The sequence below is a fragment of the Colletotrichum jinshuiense genome, chromosome 7 (assembly GCF_051148585.1).
Source record: "Colletotrichum jinshuiense chromosome 7, complete sequence".
Classification (NCBI taxonomy): Eukaryota; Fungi; Ascomycota; class Sordariomycetes; order Glomerellales; family Glomerellaceae; genus Colletotrichum; species Colletotrichum jinshuiense.
Window position 1 is genome coordinate 862,962 of NC_139314.1, and position 24,663 is coordinate 887,624.

Genomic DNA, 24,663 nt, shown 5'->3' on the forward strand with positions numbered 1-24,663 from the left:
GCTGGTCAGCTGGCATTTCAGTAGCATTAATTGGTCGCTCGGACACAAGTACGGATAGCTCGGTATGCGGGGTGTTAGCAAGATACTTTCGATCCCCCCCCAACCCCAGACTCGTAGACTAAGCGTCTCTTTGGGCGTTCATAGCCATTACGTGTGGCTGGAAACGTCCGCCATGACGGAGACTATACATCATTCATCGTTGAAATCTAGACTCGTCGATTTTTCCCAATTCGAATAACAATACTGCCGAGGTCTCAGGCGTTTCTTCTGTCTCGGACAACGCATAGTCTGATGTACTGGACTCGAGGAAGCCCGACCGCCCCCCGGCCGATACAAGTCACGCACTAACTTCGGACGGGGGGGATAAACGTTTTCCAGAGTATCCGGCCCTAGCGCCAGGTATGGGAGAGGGGCACAAGGTTAGCACCGTGTGTCGGATCTGGGGAACGGCTTTGATGTTCCCTCCACAGATGACAATTCTGCCGGCTTAGTAGGTGTTGGACGCGACTCGACGGGGACTGACCTGAGTCTTCCAGTGGAAGCCTGACCTTGTTAGCCCACGGCTGATTGCACCGGTTTGCTCGAAACACAACTGGAAAACAGACACAGCCAGGCGCACCCTCTCGACTCGACAACGGCGCATGCGCATGCATCCTGGGCTTGCTCTTCAACCCACCAGCGATTGCCACGGCCAGGCCGAGGAGACATGGCGACAGCCGGAGTGAAGCGGTCGTATGTGGCCGCGGCCATAGACGACGATGACGCCGAGCACCACCATCAACTTGAGAATCCCGCAAAGTTCATTCGCGTCGAGTCTCGCAATGGCTACGCAGCATCGCCGAGCCAGCCACAGAGCCCAAGGACGAACAGCAGCAGGTACTCCATGGCTGCTTGCTCACGACCCGAAACGCCAATAACGAGGCCGGCAACGCCTGTGACCCATCTGCCCGGCGAGGTCCCGCCATTCCCCGCCGATGCCTCCATTGTGCTCGCTGGCATTCGGGGAGCTGGAAAGTCGACTCTCGCCATCATCGCCTCGACGGCCATGGAGCGCAGGGCCGTCGACTGCGAGAAGATCTTCCAACAAGCTACTGGTCTGACAAGCTTCGCCTACAAGCGGGCACACGGCTCCACCGACTGTCACCGCCGACAGACTGAAGTGCTCCGGGACCTCCTCGAGCAAAACACCAAGGGCACCCTGATCGTGTGTAGCTGGATGGAACGCGGGGTGCAGAGTCTCCTCCGGGACTTCTGCCGCACCCACCCAGTGGTGCACATCGTGCGCGACGTCAAGGCCATACAGGAGCACCTGAAAATCGAGGATGAGGAGAAGGCGAGGAATCTTCTGGCCGCCAGCAGCACCATTTTTCGGACATGCACCAACCTCGAGTTCTTCAACGTCTCCGAGACTGCAGATCCGTGGGTCGAAACCGAGGCGGCGAGAATCGAGGCCCATGCCGGCGGTCAGAAGCCGCCGGCCCCGTACCTGACTCTAAAGCGGGCAGAGAGGCACTTCTTGAAGTTTCTCAGCCTGATCATGCCCAAGGGTTCCATTCCCTTCATTGAGTCGGCCTTCCCGCTGGCTTCCATACCCACAGAAGACAGGCGGTTCACCTATGCCATATCGGTTCCTCTGTCCAGCCTGCTCAACAATGAGCTCGCCATAGAAGAGCTGGAAACCGGTGCCGACGCCATCGAGATTGTTGTCGACGGATTGGCAGGTGTAACCTCGCTGGACTCTGAGAGGGCATCAGATATTGCCAGAATTATTGGGTCTATCAGAAGGAGCACAGTAATACCTCTGATATACCACGTCGTCCTTCCAGACTGTGCCGAGTCTGTATACATGGATTACATCCTGCACGGCCTACGACTCACACCCGAATACCTGACTGTCGATCTCCGCCTCAACGACTATCAACTACTGCACATAATCTCAATGAAGAGACGTTCCAAGGTAATTGGCCACTTGACGCCTTCTGTTGACTCCCCATCCTGGGGAGACCAGTTTTGGATGTCTCACTACCACCGCGCACGCCGCCTTGGATGCGATCTCGTCCGCCTCATCAAGCCGGTGACATCGATCAAGGACAACTTCGACATCAACCACCTCAAAGCTCTAGTCGAGGCCTCCACCGGCCACAAAATTCCTTTAATTGCCTACAATTCGGGCCCTCGCGGCAGACATTCCGCGGCCATGAACCACGTCCTGACGAGCGTCGTGCCGGATTCAATGGCGTCGCGCTCCAACCCCAACCAACCATGCCTGACGGCGATGCAGGCGACCCAGGCGCTATACAACTCGTTTCTTTTCGACCCGATGAAGATTTACGTCATTGGCGCCCACGTCTCGTACAGTCTGTCGCCCGCCATGCACAACGCCGCTCTCAAGGCCTGCGGCATCCCGCATATCTACCGTCCCTTCTCAACCCCGTCGCTGAACGGGCTCAGAGAGCTCATCGAGGACCCTTGCTTTGCAGGCGCCAGTATAGGCTTGCCTTTCAAAGTGGAGGTCATCACGCTTACGCACTCGCTGAGTCGGCACGCCCGGGCCATCGGCGCAGTCAACACCCTCGTCCCGGTTCGCCGGCTGAATCCCGACGGCACCATCCCGGAAGACGAGAAGCTGTTCAGCTGCAGGAATCGCGCGGGGCCGGTGCGGGCTCTGTACGGAGAGAACACGGACTGGATCGGCATCCGGGCTTGCCTGCGAAGGGGACTCTCCCCCGCCAACGCCGTCCGGACGACGAGCTGCGGCCTCGTCATCGGCGCCGGCGGCATGGCCCGCGCCACGACCTACAGCATGCTGCAGCTCGGGGTCAAGAACATCGTCGTGTACAACCGAACGCTGTCGAACGCGGAGAAGATGGTGAACCACTTCACGCGCCTGCTGAAGCGGCGCGACCTGCCCCTCCTCAGCGCAACGTCGGACGTGGAAACGAGATTCCACATAATCAAGTCGCTGGATGAGCCGTGGCCCGAAGACTTCCGGCTGCCGACAATGATCGTCTCTTGCATCCCCACACATCGCATCGGCAACGTCCCCGCGCCCAACTTCTTCGCCCCGCCGTCGTGGCTCGGCAGCCCGACAGGCGGCTGTCTTGTCGAGCTGGGCTACAAGACGCTCGACACGCCGATCCTGAACCAGGCACGGCAGGTATCACATCTGGGCTGGGTCACCATGGACGGCCTGGATCTGCTGCCGGAACAGGGATTCGCCCAGTTTGAGCTCTTCACGGGAAGACGGGCGCCGCGCAGGCTGATGCGTGGCGAGGTCTTCCGCGCCTATCCCGACACGCACGACCGCTCGGCACTCAAACAGCTACAGCCGCGACTCAATAACATTGTCGAGCAGGAGCCATGATGGCTTGGACGGGCATACGGGCATAATGATGACAAGAGACAATGACGAGAGTGCAGATTATTCATTACTGCCAGCATAGATACCACAAAAGTACACGACTAATAAATGAGCAAAAACTATTCATAACATCATGGCGTACTCTAAATATACAGCATTAAGTTTTTATGGCATCTACTCAGTAGTGAGGTGCCCCTCTCCCAGGTGCCGTCTGTTGTGACAGGTATGTCGCAAAATCAGGGTTGGCATAAGGAGATGACGCAGAGGCCTCGCTCATATCCCCGTTGACCTGTTTCGTGTCGTCAAACACTGGCCTTCTGGACCGGAGTGTTTCCTTGCCCACCCAGCTCAGATACACAGTCTCATGCACTTGGATCAGGTCGGCACTGTGGTTGCCGGCTTCGGACCCTCGACTGCTGCCTTCCGCCGGCTCGAACTCCGGCTTCTTCTCCACGACGAAGACGCTGTGGTCCTTCTTCTCGATATAACGAGCCACAAGAACGAATCCAACGAACCAGGCAATTCCAAGGACGATAATGATCCATGAAACTGTCGGTACCAAATACCAAGGCTTGACGGTCGAAGAAAGTGATCCCGAAGGCGGGATCCAGTTGGTGATGACTGGGTACAGGCCGCCGCACATGTACACGAGGGCACAGAAGACGGATAGGAAGGGGCTGAAGCGCTTCCCGGTCATCTCAGTCCACGACAGAGAAGATGGACCTTGTCCGTATGTTGTTGAAGTATCGTCGTCGGCGAGGGTAGCAGGCGGCCCTTTGAATCGCAGAATGAGAATGCCCATCCCCAGGAAAGTTCCAATGAACGCGTTGATGACGTAGGCGCTCAGCGATGTGAGCACATTGTAGGCATCATATGGCGCTGCCCTATAGGTTGCGAATATGAGGAGGACGCAGCTGACGAAGTGGAGGACCAAAGCACCGACTGGCGTCTTTTCGCTGTGGTGTTCCGGAGAGAGCCAGCGGAACCGGAGGAGCGACAGGAACCAGCCCTTTCTGCGAAACCAGCCGAGCAGACGGCCGATGCTCATGTCGGTATTTTGAGCAAAGAATTTCGGGAACGGTAGAATACCCTGTCAAACATCAGTGTCTAGGTTCTTGGTACATTGACGGCGCGGGGTGGCTCACCTCCTTCGCAATTTCTTGCTTTACTCGGGCGGCCGTGTACGTCTGCAGTCATGTCAGTACTTAGAATCCGTGGCAGTATGCCTCATTTGTGACTCACCATGACAATAATGTTGCCCATGGATGAGATGGCGAGAAAGGCGTTGAATATCCGGAAGCCAAGGTTGCTACCCGACTCCAACGTTCCGAAGGTAAGCTCGAAGAATCTTTGGGCGACATTGTACTGAATCTGGGCGTCCTTTGGGACGACAACCAACTATTTTTGTGATGTCAGTGACTTGTCCAGCCCGAAAAACACCCCGTACCCTCTCGCGGAAGTCAAACTTACGTAGCAGATGTTGACGGCAAGATAGAGTATAACAACGGTCCCTACACCGGCGCCCATGGCGATTGGGAACTTCTTCCTGGGTCGGCTGATCTCTCCCAGGACGTAGTTCGGCTGCTCAAACCCGGAAAATGTAAAAATAATGGCAAGGAATGCCTGGGCATAGCCGTTGGCTTCCGTGGACGCGTCTTTGAAGGAATTCTTCGGCGAGGTGTTGTCACTGATGACGTTGTCAGTGTCCGGAAACCCGCCGGCGCCGACGACGATGGCGGCGACGATGATGAGAAGCATGATCATAATCTTGATCATGGCCAGGAGGTTGTTAAGCATGATCCCCATCCTCCTCGACGTCGCGTGAATGAAACAGCTGAACGTAGCCACAGCAATAGCAATGCCGCGGACTGGGCCGTTCTCGGGTTCCTTAACTCCAGCCGCTTCGAGGGTTCGCAGCGCAAAATGGATGCTGTTGCCGGCCATGTTCCCCAGAACGATGAAGCTAATGCCGAAGATGCAGGTCGACAGCAATATGGTGTTCTTGCGATACGCTGGCTTGCGGAATACGTATTGCAAGTAGATGAGGTCCCCTCCCGACCTAGGCACGGATTTCTCGTTCCCGTTGATGACATACCGGGGAACGTTCAGGCCGTACTCGATATAGACGTGGGTGCCGCAAAGGCAGTAAATAAAGCCGGCGAACCAGAAGAGTAGACTCGCGCCGACGCTCCTGGTCCCTTGCATCACCCGTTGAGGGGACGTGAAGATGCCGGTGCCTGCAGCAAACCATCAGCTTCAGAGTCCAATCCGGGTCTCTTTGGCCCAGCGCATTTGCTTTCGCGCCCGGCAGTATGCCAACTCACCGATCATACGGTTGATGACGAGGCAGGCAACATCAAAGTAGCCCAGGCGAAAGCCCTCTTTTGGGGCGTGGGTGACGATGCCGTTGGCATCGCTGATGCCATCAATGACACCGTCAACATCACTGTGAACCGACTCATTCTCGGCGCCACGGGGCTCCTGGTAGAACCCAACAGAGCTCGGGAAGTCGTTCATCTTGGTGAAGCTCGAAGGCGGTTATGCTGGATGCGGGACTTGCGGCAGCTCCGCGGGAGAAGAGTCAACGCAGTACCATTCCTAGAATACATGGCCAACCGGGCTGTAACGGGCGCCTCCGACGTTAAGTACGGGACCTATCTTTGAACTGCAAGCCGGCGTGTGTTACGAGCTGGCATGCAGGTCAGGCGTGATTCAGAAACAGCCCGACACGGGGCGCGCACCGCGGAACGGCAGACTAGCAGGCAGATTTGACCATGGGTTGGCAGCTGCATGCATGCATGCCGAGACAGCCACTATGCCGGGAAGGGGGTCGGTAGAGTCACTCGCCCATCATCGACAGCCTCGTCTCGAAGTCTGCCTTGCCACGGCGGGTGACCCCAGATACCATCAATCAGCTGTCCGTGTCCCTTCTCTTCGCGGTCTTGAATTATCCATTTGTAATCAGAAAAGGAAATGGAAGAAACAATGACGACAAATGGAGATTTTAGCTATACAACTAGGACATGGAGCAATAGAGAGGTACAATAGAAAAAGCGCGGAGGATGACGTTGCTGTTCCTGTTCCATTCAGGCTGTCGCATGTCTATCAGACACCCGCGTGCGTGCGAGGGCAAATATGGGACAATGCCTGCTGCAAGGGAAGGTGGGCCAGCGTGGTGCTGCATTGGACATCATGTTTGCGCGCTTTTGGAGAGACTGGGGATGCGTTACCGAGGCTCTAGTCTCCGCAGGCAACCGTCGAGCTGTGCCCGATCCGGTGATAGTCTGGTCTCAGTAGACGGGGTTGATAGGCCTAGTGAAGCGAGCACGAATAGGAAGTATCCCTGATAGATTGGATGTGACACCAGTTCGTCCTCTACGTCGAGCTTTGGAGTTGAGAGCTCTCTGGCAGCTGTCCAGTCGCCCAGCTCACTGCCACCGCCACCAGCATTTCGCGCCTGGGCTGAGCATAGGATCAGCAATTTCCAGGGGCGTATAGAGAACATGTCGCTAGAGGCTTGCTGTGAAATGCTTGTAAGCATGATATATCGACCTGACCTTTACCGGGTCATGTCTCGTATACGAAACCATCACCCCAACCTTGTCCGTGTTCATTCTTCATCGCAAATGATACAAACTAAACGGTTTTATCGGCAAGATTAATACATGAGGAAAAAGATGATGGGGAAGTACGGATTACAGAATCAACCGAAATTGCATGCCGGTCGTGAGGTGTTCTAGTGTTGCTGAGGGGAAGCATAATTACAAGGGTTGTAATGTGTTTAAGGCAGACAACATTCTAACCAGTTTAGTTCATCTCAACTATTGTGTCACACAAGTTGCGATGTATCTATACCTTATCTTGCAATCCCACGCCGCGCACATGCATACTATTCAATGGAGGGGACAGGCCATGCCATGGCATTGAACTGGATTGGACGTCTTTCGTAGGGGTGTCTCGGGTAACTGAGACCGCGTGACAGCTTTCCCCTTCCCCTTCCCCTTCCCTGAACAGCAAACGCTTGATTACTTGGGCGGAGTCAAACTGCGCGCGGTTGAGCGAAAGCTGGGCAGCTGGCCGCAACGCGCTCCGGGTATCCGTGGCTCTTTGCAGTATGCAACCCGAGCCGGGGGGGACAGCACCCGGGTTCAAGCAACAGCAGCAGCGACATTTACCTCGCCAAGCATCAATCCTCCGAGGCGGTGTTCGGCGGGTGCCCTAAGACTGCCACCTCTGCCACCTCTCTGCCGTTCTGCTTACCGTTGTACATGCAACCAGTGAGGCCAGGCTGGGCGTTTTGATATCGAGAGGGACAGGGTGGGCGCAGCGGGCGCGTGTCTTGCTTTTCTCCCCTGCTGCCTGCGTTGCTTCGTACACCATCCTTCCTGTCCCTTCGGTATCGAATTCGAGCTGTCTGGACCCGGTGAACGCAGTCAAGCTTGTCCGAGTGAACAAGCATCCAAAGTCGGCCGTCCTCATCAGCCTCACTTTTCGTCCCGACGCCCGTCTGATACTCTGCCGCCTGTCTGCGTCTCTGCGTCTCTGCCGCCGCCTCCTCCTCCTCCTCCTCCTTCTCCTCCCCCGTTCCAAACTCGTCCGGGACAGAGTTTCTGCCCCTTCGTCGCCCGGTGCTTGTCCCAAGTCGTACATGCCAACCCTGCGTTCCCCGTGGTGGCCACACGTGTCTCTCTGCCGCACACCTCCCGCGAACTTGTGGCGTTTCCCACGCCTCTGTCGTGTGCCCCCCCCCTTCTCCCCTGCGGCCAGGCTCTACCGGTACTAGAAAATCGGCGCTGGTTCCCCTCACCTGCTTCGCAGCCCGTCGACGTGAAAGCCCACTTTTGGAAAAGTTCCTGTTGTTTCTTGTCGCATCCGACTCTGCTCACGCCCTTTGACAACACTGCGCGTCAAATGCCAATCGTCCCATAAGGCGCCTTCGACAGAGGGATCCGTCATCGTCTGTTTTTTCTCGTTTTCCCCCAATGGCAGGACCTATCCAGCTGGGGGATGTCATCAACTTCAGCAAGCTTGCGTGGGACGTGTACACGTTTGGTTGGGACAACGACTTTAACGCAAGTGAGTTGCCTCTGCTTTATAATATCGCGGGCTGTCATACCTGGCCCTTTTATTCTCTTGGGGGTTTTTTTTCCTTGACACGGGGCTCTGGCTTCACTGCCCGTCACAAAAGATGAAATCAGCCTTCCCCGGTTGATCGGCCTGTGCTTTCTCTGCTTCGGACCGTGGATTCAGCCCTCCGCCCGATAAGCGTCGCCGTAGGGCTGAATCTAGCTCCCGGGGGAGAATTCCAAAACACAAAAACTTGGGACGGGGAGCACAAGACTAACCAACATCCCCCAGCACGGCAATACGCAGAGTTTGGCCGAGATGTGAGGGGCCTGGCCGAGAACCTCGACATTCTGGGGCGCGTGGTGGTCAAGGCGGACCAGTCGCTCCGTCAAGAGGGGGGCGCCTTCAAGCCGCTGCGATGGGACCGGTCGTCGCTCGAGGAGATCATAGGCGACTACGAGGAGACCCTCAAAGACTGCAGCAGGCTCCTCGAGAACAACCACCGCTACCGCCTCGGCAGCGGCCCGCTCCGCAACATCGAGTGGAACGTCCTCGTGGCGCCGGCCGCGGAGCGGCTGCGGGCGCGGATAGCCCTGCACAACTCCAAGGTCCTCCACGTGCTGAAGCCGTTTGAGATGTGAGTCCCCGGCCCCCCCGTTGCCGGCCGAGTTGCGACGCTGACCCGCCCTCCCAGTGATCTCTTGTGCCGCGTGAGGGAAGACATACGGCTCATGCACGAGGATCTGAGAAACCGCATAAGCGACGTCCACTTCGACCTGCGCCGCCTGATCGGGGTCTTGGTCCCGGACCTCGAGCAAGCCCTCGCCCAGCAGAACCAGCGTGAGACCATCCAGCTTGAGATACCGCAAGTGGTCGTTCAGGGTCTCCAACGAGCGTGGGCCGACGGTAGGACGGACGATGATCCAGAGCCCAGCCTCCAGGACATGGCAGATGCCTTCGTCCTCCACTACCACAGATCCACACTCCATTTCAACGCAGGCATCCTGGTGGAAAACAGGATCCCCAAGGTCGAACAATACGTCAGCCTTTTAAAGTGCGTTTGGTTGATGCAGCGCATTCAAGAATCGCCTCAGCTAAGCCTATTGGCCACCGGGTTGTCACACTGGCCCTCGTACATCCAGGAGCTCGAAACTGCAAGTCTACGCTCCCTCTCGACATGGGTCGGCAAGCTAACACGTCTTAGGACCTTGCCTCGCAATGCGACCGATTCAAGCAGGATCTCGTACCACCAAGCCTGGTAGAGCTGACGGCCGAGATGCTCGAGATCTGGCCCGAGAAAGAACTAGCACAGCTCGTGGACGTGGTGACGAAAGACGCACTTATGGAACAGGTCCTGGACGTGTATGTTCTCCTTGATTCCGGAGCAGTTCAACATCATGAATGGCAGCTGACACGAACACCTCCAGACCGCTACAAGGGGGAACTACCAACGTCCAGAGGAAGCTCCAACTGCTTCGCCGGATGGGCGCAGAAGGCAAACGATTTAGGATCAACATCTCGGGCATAGAGCAGGGGAGCACGGGCAGAAATGCGCGTCGCCAAGGTACGTTTTCAACGCCCAGGGGGGGAGCTGGGAGGGGAGGGGAGGGGGCATGCCACAGCCGCTGACATTACGACAGCCGAAACCATCGATTTCGACATCACATCCGTCATCCTGAACCCGCTGTACGCCGTGCCGACGCACACCGGGGCATTCGAAATGATTGCTCGCAAGGACGAGCGCATCGCCAAGCTGGCCTTCACGCAGCTCAGGGACATCATCAAGTTCCAGCAAGCCGTGACGGGCTTCAAGGCCTTTGACTACTACACACAGTAAAGCGCCCCCAAACCATCCCCCCCTTTACAAAAAAAAAAAAAACCCGCCGTTTGTTCACATGCTTACCAACGTCGCCAGGTACAAGGCCATGGTCAGTTTCGTCGTCTCGGGGAGGGACACGCCCATCGTCGAGGGCGCCAGCGTCCAGCTCTGGGTCCCGAAGCAGCTCGACGGGCAGCTCGTGACGAACAACGAGGCCCTGGTGGAGCAGAACACGTCGCTGAGGTCCCCCTCGACGGCGTCCACGGCGGCCGGCTCGTCGTCGAGACAGAGCACCCTCCGCAGCGTGTGGGACAACGCCAACCCCTTCACGACCAGCCCTACCGAGACGGTTTCCATATGGAACAACATTGGCCCGTCGCGGAGCCCGCCGACGATGACGCCGCCCGCGTTCGGCAGCCAGCCGGGGGCCCGACCGCCCATGTCCATCCCGCGCCGGCCGGTTGGAGGACCGGGCGGGCAGGCCATGGCCGCCTCGCCGCCCAGCGGCGGGCGGCAGACGACGACGATGTCGACGTCCCCGTCAAGCCCCCGCTCGTCCAGCCTGTTCCCGGGGCAATGGCCGTCGGCGGCGAGGGCGCCGTCCGTCTCGACAGTGCAGAGCCGGCCGGACCGGACATTCAGCGTGTCGAGCAACGTGTCGACGACGACGTCGCCGTCCAACCACAGCTCGAACGGCAGCGACGCGCACACGGTGACGGTGGCCATCGGCGGGCACACGACGGGGACGGTGCACCGGCGGCCGCCCAAGCCGATGCTGGTGTTCTTCACGCAGAACCTGGAGACAGGGAAGCTGTTGCTGGTGACGGTGGACGTGGACGAGGAGACCGAGGTCAACCCGGACCGGTGCAACTGCCGGCAGTCGGGGCGGGCGGGGTCGTCGTGCCAGATCGCGGCGGTCGAGCAGAACCGCGGCGGCGTGGAGCTGTCGGCGCGGCGGTTCGAGAGCCGCGACGGCGACACGGACTGGAACCTGGCCAAGCTGGCGCTCGGGCGGCGCGGGGAGAAGGAGTACGCCAACGCGGCGTGGAAGAACGTGCGGCGCGTCAGCATCATGTTCCCGACGCCCGACGACCGGGCCAAGTTCGGGGGCACGCCCAACATGTGCCAGTGCAGCACGCGGACCGAGGCCGAGCTGAGCCAGTGCCTGAAGAAGCGGCACAAGGGCCACCTCGGCCTGGTGCGGGAGTACGGGCGGCAGCAGCTGAACGAGTACCACCAGGGGCGGTACGGGTCGCAAAAGGACGTGGTCCGCGGGATGAGAGAGGACTATCGGTAACGATAGACGGGGTGGTGGTGGTGGAGGGTTCGCTTTTCATCACGGGAGGGCATTGTGTTTGTTTGTATTTACGCGCGGGTGGCATTCCCGAGATATACTTGGATGATGCCGGGCGTCGGAATCTTATTGCACATATTGCGGCGTTGCGGCGTAATGTGTGGCAAGGGCGGGCGGAGGTGTCCTGCTGGAGTTCATTGGATTGCGGCGAAGACACAAAGGAACTGATACAGGTTGGGATAGACTCGAGAGATGGAAGGAAGGTTCTGGCAGAGAGATGGAGGCACGTTTGGGAAGAGGGCTGCGTTTTCGGGTTGAGGATATCAAAGTTCCCGTCCACGGCCAGTCTGAGATCGCTCCGTGGCTGCTGTATGTAATCTAGCAAGTGGCATCTGCGGAACGCCACCAGATACCATAATGCGCGTGTTCTTTTCTTATTCCATGCGAGTAAACATTTTGATGATTGAGAGAGCCCGTTGCCACTGACGAATGAAGGGATGGAGTTTGGTGTGCGCAGGTTGGGCAGCAGAGTTGCTGGCATTGCTGGGCTGGCATTGCTGCCACGGAATTCTCGTAGTTCAACTCGGAGATAGCCTCTCTCTCTCGCACATCCACCCGCGGACATCACCTCATGACATCGCGCCCGGTGAGACCCTCGAAGGGCATCCTCCCTTATAGGCGGAGTCCGCCGGTGGCGGGCAGGCCGACTGCGAGAGGGACAGGCGTGAAATGCATGGCCTCGTCCGCGCAGCGGTGCCGAAGTGATGCATCTCCGAGTCTCGGCAGAGAGCTGGACCAATGAGACGGGCGCAGCGCCGCGACGCCTCTATCTCCCAGGGACCCCCTCCTTGACTCATTTGGGATGTTTCCTTATCTCTACGCGGCGCTGGGCGTGCGTGCGTGCGTCGGCTCTGGGTGGCCCTGTCTTGTCTTATCTCTCTCTCTCGTGCGCCAGCCAGCCGGGAATTCTCTCAGCGGCAAGTCATGCTTCTTTGTCTTCTCTTTGGGGGTCCTCGTCAGTGACACGGCACACAGCGGGCGACATCTGCCCACCACCTTTCGGTGCGTCGAGACGGCGGCCGTCAAAGTGGCATCAGACAGGAGAAGGGGGAACTGAGGCGAGGCAGAGCTGTCAGACTATTCTCGTTCCGTCGTTATTAGAGGTCCATCAATATTCGCGCGCGGTGCCATGTCCACGGCTGATGCTGGCGAGTGAGTGTCTTATCAAAAACCGCCAAACCCCCCAATCTCTCGATGGCATGATCAACAGCTCTGGGCAAGCCATGGCCGGGCCCGCGTGTTTTTTGTCTGACCATCAATGCGATGGATGGATGGTGGATGGCTGCGCGAGAAAGCGCAACTCTCTCTCGCATCCCTCGGCCGGCGGCCGTTTCGTCGGAGGAAGAAAAAAGCTCATACCATGTCGAAGCAAAGCAGAGCTTGCTCTTGTTCTTCGGGAGAGGGGAACAGGGATGGATGATGCGGCGTCTTCCTGGTGTACCCAGCTCCCAGGGTATATCCGTACCAAAAGAACTGAGACAGCTGCACTGGCCCATCACCACCACCACCACCACCATCATCACCCACCCACGCGGGCTGCCGAGCAAGCAGTGCAGGGCAGGGAAGAGCAGAGCAAGGCGGGCCCTGGCTCTCTGCTCCCGCTCTCGTTTCGCCGCATGGCGCACGTCGCAGCTGGCAGCCCGCAGTTCGCCGCATCTTCCCAGCCCCAGGCCGGGTAGGTTGGCGTTGTAGCAGGTAGGATGTGCCCGAAGAGGGAGGGAGAGAAGACGGCGGGACTCTCCTGGTGTGGCACACGGGAGCGATGCCGGGGAGTTCCCCCACACTGGCCTTGTGCATGTCAAGGATGCGCTGTGGGTGTCTCGATGATGCCGGGTGAAGCTGGGTGAGTGTGCGGGTGTGTATGTCTCTCGATGAAGCTGGGTGAAGCTGCTGCATCAGACAGACAGACAGACATGTGCAGAACATGCCCATCGCTTCGTGGTGTCTTGGCGATGCCATCTACATCTTTGTTTGCTGTGTCAAGGCCACAGACGACTTGTATTCATCGCCACCCCCCTCCCCCTCCCCCATCCCCCGGCCCCAAAGTAGCCAACGCCCACTCCATCCTCACCCCCCCATCGTCCTGATGCCGGATGGAGAGATGCTGTCGGCAAGGGAGCCAGCCAGCACCGTCTGCCCGTCAATCTTGTCCCTCCCCCCCCCCCGGGGGTCGCCCTCGCCCTTTCAGCTAGGTATGCTACGCTAGAACCGGGCCCGCCCCTCTGGATACACACATTTTTTTTACTATCGCCAGCCATTCACGTCGTCCCGAGCCGCTTATCCCACTGATAGCGGTGCAAGCTAATTGCTCGAAACCATCAACTAAAAGGATCTCACCCCATGCAGCCGGGATACACAGCGGAACCACACATATACATATATATGGCAGTGGCCGAGTCAGATTTGATGATTGATGATTGATATATAAAGAGATATCCACAACTCTGCCTGGGTTTGCCCGTGAACCATCGCATCGCATCGCATCGCATCGCATAGCCGGGCCTCCATCGTCAACAACACGGCCGTTGCAAACTTCTTTGTTGTCGTCGGGTTTTAATAAAACCACAGACACCAGCCCGCCGCCGTCGCCCATTGCCCATTGCCATCCGTGACACCCCGTTGCCTTCTTCCAACACAGTCAGCGTCCTACTCACAAGGGTTACACACGCACACACACGGCTACACGAGTAACGCGAGAGACGGCGCAATGGACGAAGACCAAGGCCCCTCGCAGATCGTCCCGGGGACGGCCCCCAAGCGGACCATGGGAGACCGCCTCCGCGGCGCCGGCAACAGGTTCTTCACCAAGCAGGGCCTCGTCGGCGACTACGACTACGCCTTTCTGTTCCGCCCCAACCTGCCCTTCATGAGGAAGAGCCACCGCGCCGCCCCCTTCTTCGGCCTCAACGACCGCATGCCCACCCTGCTGGCCATGCTCCTCGGCTTCCAGCACGCCCTCGCCATGCTCGCCGGCATCATCACCCCGCCCATCCTGCTGAGCGGTGCCGCCGGCGCCAACCTGACCGGCGAGATGCAGCAGTACCTCGTCTCCACGGCCCTGATCGTCTCGGGCCTGCTGTCCATGATCCAGATCACCAGATTCCACATTTTGAAGACCCAGTAAGATGAAGTGCACCTCTTTCTCTCATTCTCTCTCTTTTTATACAAACACACATATATATGTATGTATGTATGTATATAAACAAAAGAGAGGAGAAGAAGAAACCAATCGCTGGCCATCCCGACTTACACCGTCGTCTAGATACTACATCGGCACCGGCTTGATCTCCGTCGTCGGCATCTCCTTCGCCATCATCCCCGTCGCCCAGGGCGCCCTCGCCCAGATGTATGCCAACGGCTTCTGCCCCACGGCCGCCGACGGCACCAAGCTGCCTTGCCCGGACGGGTACGGAGGTGAGCCTCTCCCCCCCATGCTGATCCGTGACGTGGATCCGTGACGTGAATCCGTGTGCTCTCGAGACTGACACGAACGAAGCCATCATCGGCTCCAGCGCCCTCTGCGCCCTCATTGAAATCGTCATCTCCTTCTTGCCGCCCAAGGTCATGCTGCGCATCTTCCCGCCCATAGTCACCGGCCCAACCGGTAAGATATCCCCTCCCCTTCCCCTCCTCCAACGAGACCCCGTGACCCCCGAAGGAACGGCCGAAACCTAACGTCTCGCCCAGTCATGCTCATCGGCATCCACCTCATCGAGAGCGGCTTCAGCAACTGGATGGGCGGCTCCGGGCCCTGCGCCAACCCGACCACCGACTTCTTCGCCCGCTGCCCCAACATCGCCGCGCCGCACGCCCTCCCCTGGGGCTCCGCCGAGTACGTGGGCCTGGGCTTCTCCGTCTTCGTCACCATCATCCTCTGCGAGCGCTTCGGCGCCCCCATCATGAAGTCGACCTCGGTCGTCATCGGCCTGCTTGTCGGTGAGTTACCCCCCTCGGCTCCCCTTGTTTTCTTGCCGACCAGACAAATCTCCCCCTTTCCCGCCGGGCCTTCGTGCTGACCTTCGTCCCCAGGATGCATCATCGCCGCCGCCTGCGGCTACTTTGACCGCTCCGGCATCGACAGCGCCCCCGTCGCCTCCTTCATCTGGGTGCACACCTTCAAGCTCACCCTCTACGGGCCCCTCATCCTGTAAGTCCGCCGACCCCCCTACCACCACCACCCTCCCCGAAAGCGGCCGGCCCGCGCAAGGGAGGAGGGATCCGCTTGTGAGCAACCCGGACGAGCTGACACGCCCGACAGGCCCTTGCTGGCCGTGTACATCATCTGCGCCACGGAGGCCATCGGCGACATCACCGCCACCTGCGACGTCTCGCGCCTCGAGGTCGAGGGCCGCCTGTTCGAGTCCCGGATCCAGGGCGGCGTGCTCGCCGACGGCATCAACGGCGTCCTCGCGGCCCTGATGACCATCACCCCCATGACCACCGTGAGTTGATCCGAAACCCCGGCGGAAAGACGAAAGGAAAAGAAGGGGAACAGAAGGGAAACGTTGCTAACACGTTCGCAGTTTGCCCAAAACAACGGCGTCATCGCCCTTACCCGGTGCGCCAACCGCAGCGCCGGCTACTGCTGGTATGTCCACGGCATCCCCCCTCCCCTGTTCTCTACTCACCAGGACACACCCCCCCGCTAACTGTTTGACCCCAGCTGTATCTTCCTCATCATCATGGGCGTCTTTGCAAAGTTCGCCGCCTCCCTCGTCGCCATCCCCTCCTCTGTCCTCGGCGGCATGACGTCCTTCCTCTTCACCGCCGTCGCCGTCTCGGGCATGGCCATCATCACAAAGGGCGTGCCCTTCAACCGCCGCAACCGCTTCATCCTCACGGCCGGCCTGACGCTCGGCTACGGCGCCACCCTCGTGCCGACCTACTTCGACAATGTCTTCACCTACGCCGGCGACAACAAGGGCCTCCGCGGCTTCCTCGACGCCATCGTGCTCGTCATGGAGACGGGCTTCGCCGTCACCGCCTTCGTCTGCATGCTCCTCAACCTCGTCCTCGACGAGGAGATCGAGGACACCGAGGGCCGCGACGTCGCCCCGCCCGCCGGCACCGTCGCCCCCAAGGACGTCAACGGCGCAGACTCGGCCCGCGGCGCCGACTCGGAGGACATCCAGCCCGTCGGCCACGACGCCACCGGCAAGCGCGACGAGAAGCTGGCCTAGTCGAGCGTGCGAGAGTGCAGGTTTACCGGGGCGTAACATGTGTCTGTGTTGCGTGTTGGCGAGGTTCTCGGGGAAAGTTGAACCGGGAAGGGGAGAAGAAGAAGAAGAAGAAGAAGAAGAAGAAGAAGAAGAAGAAGAAGAAAAAAAGGCAGCGCCGTGTTGGTTGGGGTAATGTTTGGATTTGGTTTAGCATGTTGTAAGAATGGCCGGCAACGAAACGCCCTTTGGAAGTTGATGATAATGAATATATATACCTACTACCTCTCTTGACAGATTCCATACATCATGGTGACTGGCTGCTGCTTTTGTTGTCTTCGTGTGCATATTTACAAAACCACATTGGTGACCGTACCTCACCACATCATCCATCGCGATTTAGAAGGATCAACCACATCGGCACCGGGCTCTCTGAAAGGAGACAAACACAGCATTGGCGGCGGTACTCGATATTCTGACAATGACCAAGCCCGCGCGTGCAAGAATTATCATTCGGGGTAGTTAGGTAACGCCCAGAGGTAAAGTCCTAGCACCCGAACCTAGCTATGAAGCACTACTCTCCAAAAAAAAATAAAAGAAAAAAAAAAGTTTCCCACCGCTTCAACCTTTTGACGCCATACACGCAGCCATTTTATTGGTATCAAACCACCCCGAACCACTTCAAACCACGAATGTCTCTTGAGATGCTCCCATACAATTATTACACAAAATCGCGACTCTTCCGCGCGAGCACGCGCACGTTGTCGACGAATCCCTCGACCAGCTGGGGGTACTGGTGCGGCTCGTTCCTCATGGCACGGCGCTGCTGGTCGATGAGGATGTCGGGCGACAACTCAATCTCGAGCTCATGCTCCTTGTCAACCCGTTGGGTGTTCTTCGGTGTGTTAGCAAAGTCCAAACGGCCTGCGGCTTGCCACGGGGATCAGCTTACTCCGGGACCAGGCATGACCTGCGTCACTTGTGTCAGGTCGACCTGGTAATGGTTCTGCTTGTAACTCAGACGGTCCTTGTTCCGGTCCGGGTACTTGTCGGTGTGGCCAACGGCCACGCTCTCCAATTCCTCGACGGACCCGTCCCACGGCATTTCCAGGTTGATGCTGAGACGGCAGTCGAGCGGACACGTAGGTAAATGTATGTGGAGGTCTGCCACTCGGGCTTTGACGATCTTGGCCAGCACCTCTTTCGTCCTCATGTCGTATGTGACGCGGACCTTGATCTGTCGCCTGCCGGACAAAAGTGCCCGGACGCAGCCCGGGAGACGGGCTTGCATGGCGTTGGGCAGCTCGAAAAACTTGTCAATCTCGCGTCGGTGTTTGTAGTGCACCTGGACTCGGCCGCGAGCGTTGGGGTTCCGCGGGTCCGTCTGGACAACTAGGGTGTTCAGGAAGTCGTTGAGACCTCTGTGCTGGGCCTGGAGGGAGAGCAAGGTTAGTCGTGGCAAAATCTTGGGGTTGGGAGGGAAGGACAACGTGCCTCGGTCATGCTGCTCCTAAAGGCCAGTCGGCCGGTGTCGTGCAGTACGCACTCCGTGCCAATTGCCCTCTCGACACGATCATTCGTGTCTCGGTCGATGAGCTGGCCCATTTTGGCCTCGATTTCGAACTGCACACCGCGCCCCAGGATCTCTCCCGAGTCGGGATGAAGCGTCACGTACTTGAAGAGGAAGTCGGCAACCGTCTTTGACAGCTCCTCGTACGGTCGGGTTCCGAGGATGCTTTCCTCCCACGGGCCGAGAAGACCCTCGTTCTTCGGCGGCGGCGGTGGCTCCTGGACCGGCGGAGCGGTGGATCGCGCAGCCTCTGGCGATGTATGGCGGCTGGTGCTGTCCTGCTTGATGGACTCGGACTTTCCGTTTATGGGAGGCGGCCCTCGTTTTTGGAGCTCGAAATTGGCCAGCTTGAGCCTTTTGTTCTCTCGTGCGTTCCATGTCTGGGCCCAAATGGGAGGCGTCGTGTGAATTTTCCTCCTTCGCTGCATCACGGGCGATCGAGTGAAGGCCGGGCCGCCATTGACCTCGGCCGGTGGTGGCCGTGGCTCCTTCCTCTCGAGTTCCTGGGGGCTTAAATCTCTGTCGGCGAGCTTTCTCTTGGCGGGAGTCGCAGCGCGTTCGCGTTCAGGTTCCACCATGTTGGCGACACTCGGGTGCGGTCGCGACTCGGGTTCGGTGTGCCCACCGACGCTGCTCGGCAAACTCGGAACGCGGGTCTTGGGGCTGACGCTAACGCTTCTGTCGCGTTCACTTTGTGACAATGATCTTCGCTCGTGGGTGCTGTGGGAGCTGGGCATGCGAGGTGGTGGTGGTGGAGGTGTGGCTTGGGCCAGGTGCGAGGCGGACAGTCTTTGTTGATAGGGACTTTGTGGTTGCGCAAAGCTCGGTGCAGTGGAAGATTGTCGAGGCCCGGTCTGGGGCGGGCCCAGTGGGGTAGGAGGCTGCGAGTGCTGCCGATTGTACTCGGGCGGCGGATGCGCCGTCGCCACAGGACTGCCACGAGGGTACGGCTGGCCGAGGTGCTGCTGCGGGTGTTGGCTATGTGCGGAAGTAGGAGTAGGAGTAGAATGCGTCGATTGAGAGCGTTGGTGAATATACGGGTGAGGGCCGCCAGGAGTGCCGATGGGCGGCGTTTGTGGCATATGCTGCTGCTGCGACGGCGGAGGCGGCTGCTGCTGTTGCTGCTGCTGCTGTTGATGATGCTGTTGCTGCTGCTGTTGTTGCGGCTGCGGCTGTGCATACGGAGGCGCGGTTGCACCGACTGGATGAGAATAGCTTTCTCTCGGGGGATACGCGTTGGATGGTGGATATTGGTGTCGTTGCACAGGGCTGGCTATTTCCTGGGGCGGGCCGGTTGGAGGGAAAGGGTAGCCTCCACTAGGGCCGCTTACCGAAGACGTCGGTGTGTGACGATAGGGAGACGGGCCGGACATGGACGCGCTCTGAGGCGATCGCGCATCGGCGTACGGGCCAGGAGCACCTGGCTGAAGCGGCGGCGGTACTGGCCGGCCTGGGTAGGGGCCCGGAGTCTGGTAAGGCGATTGCGGAGGGTAAGACGGGGCCGATGCCTGGGGGTGCACGGCGTATTCCTGAGCCGGCGGAGGCTTGCTAGGAGACGAGTGCAAAGCGTGACTGTATGCCGATTCTCTAAAAGCATACGCTGTCGTGGCTTGCGAAGGCGTTGTCGGGGTTTGTTGCTGATAGGGCAGCGGCGGCGGCTGCTGCTGCTGCTGCTGCTGCTGCTGCTGCTGCTGCTGATGTTGCTGCTGATGTTGCTGCTGCTGGTGGTGTTGCTGATGTTGCAGGTGTTGCTGGTGTTGCAGTTGCTGCTGGTGTTGCAAATGTTGTTGCTGCTTCGGCGCGAGAGGAGCTGGGCCAGGACCAGGAACCGCTGCTGCTGCTGCTGCCGCTGCTGCTGCTTGTCGGCGCCGGTCCCCTTCGTCGGACGTATTCATCAAACTTCTTAGATCCATCGCGTCTGCCGCCGGTGTGCGTGCTGAGTCGGCCAAGATCCCTTGCCGTTGTGCTTGCTTGTCCGGTCCAGCACTCTGCGTAGCTTCGGCTACGATGCAAAGTTTCAGCCACGCCCTCTTAATTCCAAGGGCTCATGTGTGCGACGAACGGAACGGAATGCGACAGGGCGTCGGACAGGCGTTGATGGCAACGGGACTGGTGTACAGGTTCGAGGCGATTCTAGTGGGAGAGGTTGGATGCGCATAGGGCAATCATCACGTCGTCATGGTCAGGAGGCAAGGCGGGTCGGGATGATGGGTGTCGTCGGTGTTGGTCTCGTCGTCGGTGTCGGGGTTCGGAGAGACGGGAAGGACTAAGCTGGACAGAAAGCTACGGCCAGGCAGAGCATGCGCTGCACGGTATGACGGCGGTCCAAAATGGGTCCAAGGAGGGGAAACAGAAGCGCAAAGGCGACGTCGGGCCTGGATTGGCTTGGATTCAATTGAACTAGGGTATGGTATTCGAGATTGGAGGAGTCGGACGACAAAAGCCGGGGGGGACGGGGACGCGGCGAGGGAGGGGTCGGGCACGTTCGTTCGTCGTATGCGTGCGTGGAAGGGTGTGGTCGCGATTAGGACGTGGTAACCGTACGGAGGGAGTTGGAGATGTGGATGCGATTGAGGGCGAAGATGCGGATGCGGTCGCAAGCGTGCTCGTTCGTGGGGAGGGTTTGTCGTGGAGACGGTCGTGGAAGGGTAAGGGAAGAAGAAAGGAAGAGGAGGAGGGACGAGGAGACGTGGGGAGGGGGGGGGAGGAAAGGGACGAGGTTGTCGTCGCTGTCGTCGCTGTGGGTAGCGAGAAGTCGTGTGAGAGAGTATGTGTCGGTATCTCAGGAAGAAAACATCTTGTCCTCTGCTGTTGCGGCTGGGTGTGGGAAATTTGGAGACAAAAAGAAAGGATGGAAATGGATTGGTTGCGCGCCGATCGAGGACCAGGGTTGGGGTGCTCTGGTGTTGGTGCTGGAGCTGGTGCTTTGGCTGGGCTCACTCACTCACTCTCTCACTCACTCACTCAAGCTCAGGCGGCGCTCTCGCACAGGTTCGTGCTGGTGGTGGTGGTGCTGCTGCTATTGAGGTTGGGCGCTGCTTGGCGTCTGTCAGTAACGGCGTGGTGAGGACGGCGGACGCGGCTGTCAGAGTCAGAGCCAGAGTCTGTGGGGAGGGGGGATGAAAAGAAGAGCTGGGCCATCCAGCGAGCTATCTTTTGAATGCCGGGGCAGCTAGACTGAGAGGAGAGGCTAATTAGGGAACCTCGAGATATGGGAGGCAAGGTTCGTTGGCGCTGTGTGTATCTGGTACAGATACTCAAGCCCAAGGCATCTATCTATCTATCCATGTCATTCATTCATCTCTCAAGCATGCATGCATCGCTTACACCTGGTCTCTTTCTCTCGCTCTCTCTTACTATCCAGACATGGCAATTATCTTGCATCACCTAATGGGGTCAAGGTGTCGCTGGACAGGGATGGTATTTAGTTTTGCAACCTCCAAAGGCCTGCCAGTGCCAGGAGCTTAGCTTTACCAAGCAAGCAGCAAGGAGAAATGCCTGTCTTGCTCCGGCGCCGGGTACCTAGAGTCGAGCGAGTCCCTGGCGAGTCCCCTGGGGCCAGCTGCAAAAAAACCGCAGCACAGCCTTGTCTCGTTTCGCAGGTCCCAGTGTCCCACGGTGCATCGCTCGAGCCCGGCCTGTCGGGGAATTTTGGTTTATTTTCTCTCCCCTGTCTCTGACGCCTAGTTCCACGTTGTCTTGTTGTCTTGTTGGCGTGGTGGAGGGCCAGCGAGATGAGGCACCCCGATATGGACGAGGGGAGAATCAGATGTTCCGTTCGCTTGCGCCAGGGCACCCGGGTACCGACAACGTATCTTCCCACCCCGTCTTTGCTGTCGAGATACCTCTCTATGACCGGGTCGGGGCTGTGCTGCTGCTTTTGTGGGTTCGCGTCCATTGCGCCAGAGGTCTGATCGTCTCTTCCACTTTTCTGCCCCCTTCCTGTCCGGCTAGGGTCGCTGATGTTGCCCATTCGGTCCGGGCAACAATACTTGGTATATCTATCTGTACATACATGGTTAGTAGTGTGAAAAAAGTCAGCCTGGACGACCAAACAGGAATTGCTTCCTGGCAGTGCGGATACCCCCGTGGATAACAACGTCCATCCACCACCCATCCATCCATCCGCGGTGCATCTGTGTGTGTGTATCTGTGTGTATGTGCGTGTGGCGTGTGTGTGCCACACCCTAGCACCTCAACTGCCGTGGCCTTCAATGCCGCAGCAGCAGCATCATCATCATCATCGAGCATGACGCTGGCTGATCTTGATAGGACCCGTTGCGTTGCGCTCATCCTCCCAGCTGGTATGTTGGGGTAGGACGCGCCAAGCCCGGCCTCAGTCTGGCCTCTCCACGCCCCCCCATCAAGACCAGTTTTATGCCTGGCCCATTTGGCTGCCATGCTGCCATGGCCGTAATGCACGGCATCCCTATTATTGTTTTTGCCTGCCTGCTCAAAAGCAAGCGTGATCGTGTACTGTCAGCAATGGCCACTAGTCGAGGTTCTCAGCGCATTCGGGTCATCTGCACTAACATGCCGAGTAATGCGCTCTTTTTGTTCAATTATGATTAGCTTGTAGGCGGCCGCCCCGGCCAGCTCGTTACCGTCGACTATGCCAAACGGCTTTTACCGTCCAACCTGGCTGCTGCCTCGGCCTTCTGCTGCCGGATAGCTGTGCTGCTAATCTTGGACGCAAAGTCCTCCGTCCTGCTGGCCTCGTCGTCGAGGTCCTGTGCATCGAGTACGTCGACTTCGTACGTCTCCAGAGCCTTCCACCCGAGACCAGTCCGTTTGTCGTTGACGGCTTGTCCGCCCGATCGCGTCTCACCCGAGACAACAAGCACGTCCATCTCCTCCCGTGTAATGGTCGGCCCAAACCCGTCCTGAATTTCGACACACTCGACCGTGATGGCCCCGTCCCGGAACGTCGCCTCGACAAGCCCGGGCCCCGTTTTAACCGCCGCAGCCGGGCCGGCCCTCTTCTTCCATCCGCTTTTGTCCAGCTCCAGCAAGGATGAGAGGAAGTCAACAATGTACCGGGCCCTGTCGTCCCAGGACTGGACGAGCTCGGCGTACTTCTTGTTCTTCAGCAGCTGGTCCCCAGTGATGCCCACAATCAGGCGACAACTCGACGTCGAGTCTTTGACCGGCACCCGAAGAAGGAGCACTGCGGCTGTCAGAAGCAGTTTGTGACCTGGATGTAAATGGTCAAAAGTGCCCCCTAGACACACGATAGGGTAGCCCGGGGTGTCGTCCACTCTGCTATCCCCCGTAGCCTCGAGGTTCATGCTCAGTCCAGCCTCGACGACAACCAGCTGTGACTGGAGAATCGTCTGTCTGCCTTCGGCGAACTTGAGGTATGTGGACAGGGTGCGGTAGCCCTGCTCACTGTTCACGTGGAAGATAAAGCTCCACGGGTGGTAGGCCGAGGCAAAGGTTGGGAGGTCCACGACAGTCGTGTTATTAGGTTCGATGGCAGCGACAAAGTCCGGTGCTATCCTCCGATTGGCGTCATGGTCAACCAGAACAACACGCGCATCGATAGAGCCGGGGCCTCCATTGACGTCTGTAGCGATGGCTTGTTCGGCGCACACAACGGCGATCAGGCTGTAAAGGCCGGCCACGAGGGACTGTGCAGCCGCCCATGATAGTGACTTGGTTTTCGGCGATGCCCCGCGGAGGATGGGGCACACGACAGCCACTATAAGAACAGAGGGTCGAGCTGTGCTCTTGATCTTCGATAGAACGGCCAGCAGGGATGGCCGGTAGGCGGCGCTGAGCGAGGCGCGCGACGGTGGCTGGGGTGGTAATGGCAAGAGAAGCAGACTGGGGTACTGTTCGGAGCTCATCTCGGATGGCGATCTGAGTATTTACAAACGGGTATCAGGAAATAGATTCGGCGAATTGTTGCAAATGGGGAGCAACGATATGTGCGCTCGCAAACAGGTGAGGTGAACCAAGTTGGAGTGAACCAAACCGAACTGAACTGAGCTGAGCTGAGCTGGGTTGAGTTGAGCTGCCGTGCCCCTCGGCCTCGGCCAGGCGAAGCGGGGACCAATTGCTGCTGGTGCTCCAGCCAGTGAGTGAGTGCTCCGGCCAAAAGGTGAGGTCACTTTCGCACTCTCTGTCTCTCTCATATAATTGCTATGCAGTGTTAACTCCGATGTGACGGAAACAGCTACACAGCAATCAATGGCCTTGCTGGTAGTGGTAATGGGTGCTTCCGAAAATCAGCCGGGCCTTGGACCAGCTGTCGAGCTTCGCTTCGCTTATCTCAGCATTCCATTCCAGCTGTCCCAAAGCACGAGGTGGGAATCCGGGTGCAGCTTCTCGCCA

The 24,663-nt window shown here is 58.6% G+C and overlaps 7 protein-coding genes across 7 annotated transcripts; 3 read left to right on the top strand and 4 right to left on the bottom strand.

Annotated features, from left to right (window-relative positions):
* Positions 1–706: 706 nt before the first annotated feature.
* EsH8_VII_000209 (type I 3-dehydroquinase-domain-containing protein) lies at positions 707–3,364 on the top strand (the record flags this gene model as incomplete). The annotated part of the gene is made up of 1 exon (XM_083270342.1): positions 707–3,364. One exon carries the CDS (start codon positions 707–709, stop codon positions 3,362–3,364), a length of 2,658 nt encoding a protein of 885 aa, XP_083127899.1.
* Positions 3,365–3,539: 175 nt separating this feature from the next.
* Positions 3,540–5,878, bottom strand: EsH8_VII_000210 (amino acid permease-domain-containing protein; the record flags this gene model as incomplete). Its single annotated transcript, XM_083270343.1, has 5 exons — positions 3,540–4,451; positions 4,507–4,548; positions 4,604–4,759; positions 4,832–5,598; positions 5,686–5,878. 5 exons carry the CDS (start codon positions 5,876–5,878, stop codon positions 3,540–3,542), a joined length of 2,070 nt encoding a protein of 689 aa, XP_083127900.1.
* Positions 5,879–8,343: 2,465 nt separating this feature from the next.
* On the top strand, positions 8,344–11,544 carry EsH8_VII_000211 (uncharacterized protein; the record flags this gene model as incomplete). Its single annotated transcript, XM_083270344.1, has 7 exons — positions 8,344–8,437; positions 8,720–9,065; positions 9,123–9,582; positions 9,633–9,790; positions 9,856–9,992; positions 10,069–10,261; positions 10,344–11,544. 7 exons carry the CDS (start codon positions 8,344–8,346, stop codon positions 11,542–11,544), a joined length of 2,589 nt encoding a protein of 862 aa, XP_083127901.1.
* A 2,764-nt stretch (positions 11,545–14,308) lies between these two features.
* EsH8_VII_000212 (permease family-domain-containing protein) lies at positions 14,309–16,781 on the top strand (the record flags this gene model as incomplete). Its single annotated transcript, XM_083270345.1, has 8 exons — positions 14,309–14,721; positions 14,864–15,015; positions 15,098–15,205; positions 15,289–15,537; positions 15,631–15,748; positions 15,860–16,043; positions 16,125–16,189; positions 16,265–16,781. 8 exons carry the CDS (start codon positions 14,309–14,311, stop codon positions 16,779–16,781), a joined length of 1,806 nt encoding a protein of 601 aa, XP_083127902.1.
* A 697-nt stretch (positions 16,782–17,478) lies between these two features.
* Positions 17,479–20,240, bottom strand: EsH8_VII_000213 (CYTH-like domain-containing protein; the record flags this gene model as incomplete). The annotated part of the gene is made up of 3 exons (XM_083270346.1): positions 17,479–17,652; positions 17,710–18,189; positions 18,300–20,240. 3 exons carry the CDS (start codon positions 20,238–20,240, stop codon positions 17,479–17,481), a joined length of 2,595 nt encoding a protein of 864 aa, XP_083127903.1.
* A 1,057-nt stretch (positions 20,241–21,297) lies between these two features.
* EsH8_VII_000214 (uncharacterized protein) lies at positions 21,298–22,225 on the bottom strand (the record flags this gene model as incomplete). The annotated part of the gene is made up of 2 exons (XM_083270347.1): positions 21,298–21,362; positions 22,009–22,225. The coding sequence occupies 2 exons, from the start codon at positions 22,223–22,225 to the stop codon at positions 21,298–21,300; spliced, it is 282 nt and encodes a 93-aa protein (XP_083127904.1).
* Positions 22,226–22,937: 712 nt separating this feature from the next.
* Positions 22,938–24,176, bottom strand: EsH8_VII_000215 (uncharacterized protein; the record flags this gene model as incomplete). Its single annotated transcript, XM_083270348.1, has 1 exon — positions 22,938–24,176. The coding sequence occupies one exon, from the start codon at positions 24,174–24,176 to the stop codon at positions 22,938–22,940; it is 1,239 nt and encodes a 412-aa protein (XP_083127905.1).
* Positions 24,177–24,663: the final 487 nt, after the last annotated feature.